General features: G+C 37.3%; 1 protein-coding gene across 2 annotated transcripts in view; it reads left to right on the top strand.

The window, feature by feature from the left end:
• The window catches only part of LOC107608068 (protein CHUP1, chloroplastic), a 3,419-nt gene continuing 1,424 nt past the window's right edge, over positions 234-2,228 (top strand). The window contains exons 1-3 of one of the 2 annotated variants that reach the window (XM_021107510.1): positions 234-1,348; positions 1,421-1,737; positions 1,832-1,943. In XM_021107510.1, coding sequence (XP_020963169.1) covers positions 707-1,348; positions 1,421-1,737; positions 1,832-1,943 — 1,071 coding nt within the window. In that variant the 5' untranslated portion in view covers positions 234-706. The remainder of the gene's footprint in view (positions 1,349-1,420; positions 1,738-1,831; positions 1,944-2,228) is intronic. The other variant, XM_016309959.2, reaches the window with a different exon arrangement.

Below are 2,228 nucleotides of genomic sequence, written 5' to 3'. Positions count from 1 at the left end.
AAGTCATAAAAGATGAAAGGCAACCAACCATCACCATGAGACTATTTTGGCCCTATGACACCACCATACCCAAAACTACACTTGGACATGAGACGTTTGCAAAGGTGTCCCCTAACATTTACATACACAATTATTGTGTCTTCTTAGATTGATTGTATTCTATCCACTAACAGAGAATTGGAGAGAAATGTTTTAAATACAAGTGTTGCTAGATTTTAGATAATAATAATGCTTCAATATGAGGTCATCATATAACAGACTTGTGCACTATTATTGTGACACTAACCCTCAAAGATATGTGACAATACAGCAGATTAGAAAGCAAGCAAATGGATTAATTTTAAAAATTCAAAATTAAAACCGTAAAAAGAAAGAGTAAATTTGACCAAAGTATTTAAGGTTGCACCTAACATAGCATTTCTAAAGGCAGCTATCACTCAGTAGCGATGCCAGCAAACCCAAGTAATCTCTCCTCCATGACAAAAAATTTGTTATAAAGGCATCATAATTAAATCTTCATAGCAAAGAGCATTATTTTTTTGAAATGTCGAAATTACCCTTGTCAAAACAACTACTCCCAGCATGCCCATTATTTGAGGGTATTGTGACATGTATCTTAGACAAAACCTTACTTCAAAAGCAAGACCAAACACATAGAATTGACAGAGAGATATCAAATTGAATTGGTAAGTGATAATCAATCTTTATGGCTATGTTTCTGATGAGGAAAGGAGAGAAAATGTTGAAAGAAGAGAGTGAGTCTGAGATCTTTTCACCAAAGAAGAAAATAACTGAAGTTCAAATGTCAAAGAATGAGTTACTCGAGAAGGAAAACCTGGAGCTCAAGCAAGAAGTGGCGCGCTTGAAGTCGCTGATAGTTTCGCTGAAAGCACACAACGTGGAGAGAAAATCCATGCTGTGGAAGAAGATCCATAAGTCAATAGACGACAGCAATTCAGATTCACAGCTACACAAAGCAGCCGTTATGGCAGAAAAGTGTCCTGAAAACCAGAATGTGCTTACAAATCAAGAATTCAAAGATTCAATAAAGGAGGGTTCTGTAACAAAGGTACCAAATCCGCCGCCAAGTCCGCCTTCATTCCTTCTTCCTTCGCATAACAAGTTGCAGCCCGGAGCGCCGCCTCCGCCTCCTCCGGCTCTGCTAAAATCATCAATGGGATTGAAGGCGGTGCGACGTGTTCCAGAAGTTATCGAGCTCTATCGTTCCCTTACGAGGAAGGAAGCCAACACGGAAAACAGAATAAACCTTAATGGAGGAATCCCTGCATTAGCATTCACCAGAAACATGATTGAAGAAATCGAAAACCGCTCGTCTTACCTATCCGCTGTAAGTTGAGTTCCTAACTCAATGAATGTTTATATCTCTAACACGCACCCTGAGACTGAAGTTTCTTTTCAGATAAAATGTGAAGTTCAAAGACAAGGCGAGTTCGTGAATTTGTTAATCAAAGAGGTGGAATCAACGTCGTTTTCGGATATTTCAGAGGTGGAGGCATTCATCAGGTGGCTGGACGGAGAACTGTCTTCATTGGTGGATGAAAGATCAGTGCTGAAGCATTTTCCACAATGGCCGGAACAAAAAGTTGATGCGCTTCGCGAAGCGGCTTGTAACTACCGAGATCTGAAGAGTCTTGAATTGGAAGTTTCATCTTATGAGGACAATCCCAAAGAGGCTCTGCCTCAAGCTTTGAAGAGGATTCATGCGTTGCAAGACAGGCGAGCATGTACACATTTTAATTGTGATTATCTGAGTAAGGTTTTGTGTGATATGTTTGAATTAATTGTTATAAGATCCGCCTTGAAATCGCAGGTTGGAGACTAGTGTTAGTGCTAAAGAAAGAACAAGGGAGATTACTACCAACAAGTACAGGAATTTTCATATCCCGTGGGACTGGATGATGGACACAGGCCTCGTTGGTCAGGTAATTAATTAGCATATTAGGACATAATTAAATAATTTTTCATGGTTTAACAAATGATAACATAAGCTAATAATAAGGTTTTGCTTCGCTGCAAAAGAATATGAGAAAAGTGCCGAGTTCTAACTGCATTTGTCAGATATAGATATAGACAACAAATCCATTGTATCTAAAGATATTGAATTTAATTTTGTATTTATTATAATAAAGAGAATAAAAAATATTAATAAGAGACATAATTTATTATTTATTTATTTTTATTTTTTTGTTAATTATAAATTTATTTTT

Source organism: Arachis ipaensis, chromosome B07 (genome assembly GCF_000816755.2).
Source record: "Arachis ipaensis cultivar K30076 chromosome B07, Araip1.1, whole genome shotgun sequence".
NCBI lineage: Eukaryota > Viridiplantae > Streptophyta > Magnoliopsida > Fabales > Fabaceae > Arachis > Arachis ipaensis.
The sequence above is the reverse complement of the archived record's forward strand: the minus strand, read 5'-3'. Positions and strand labels throughout refer to the sequence as shown.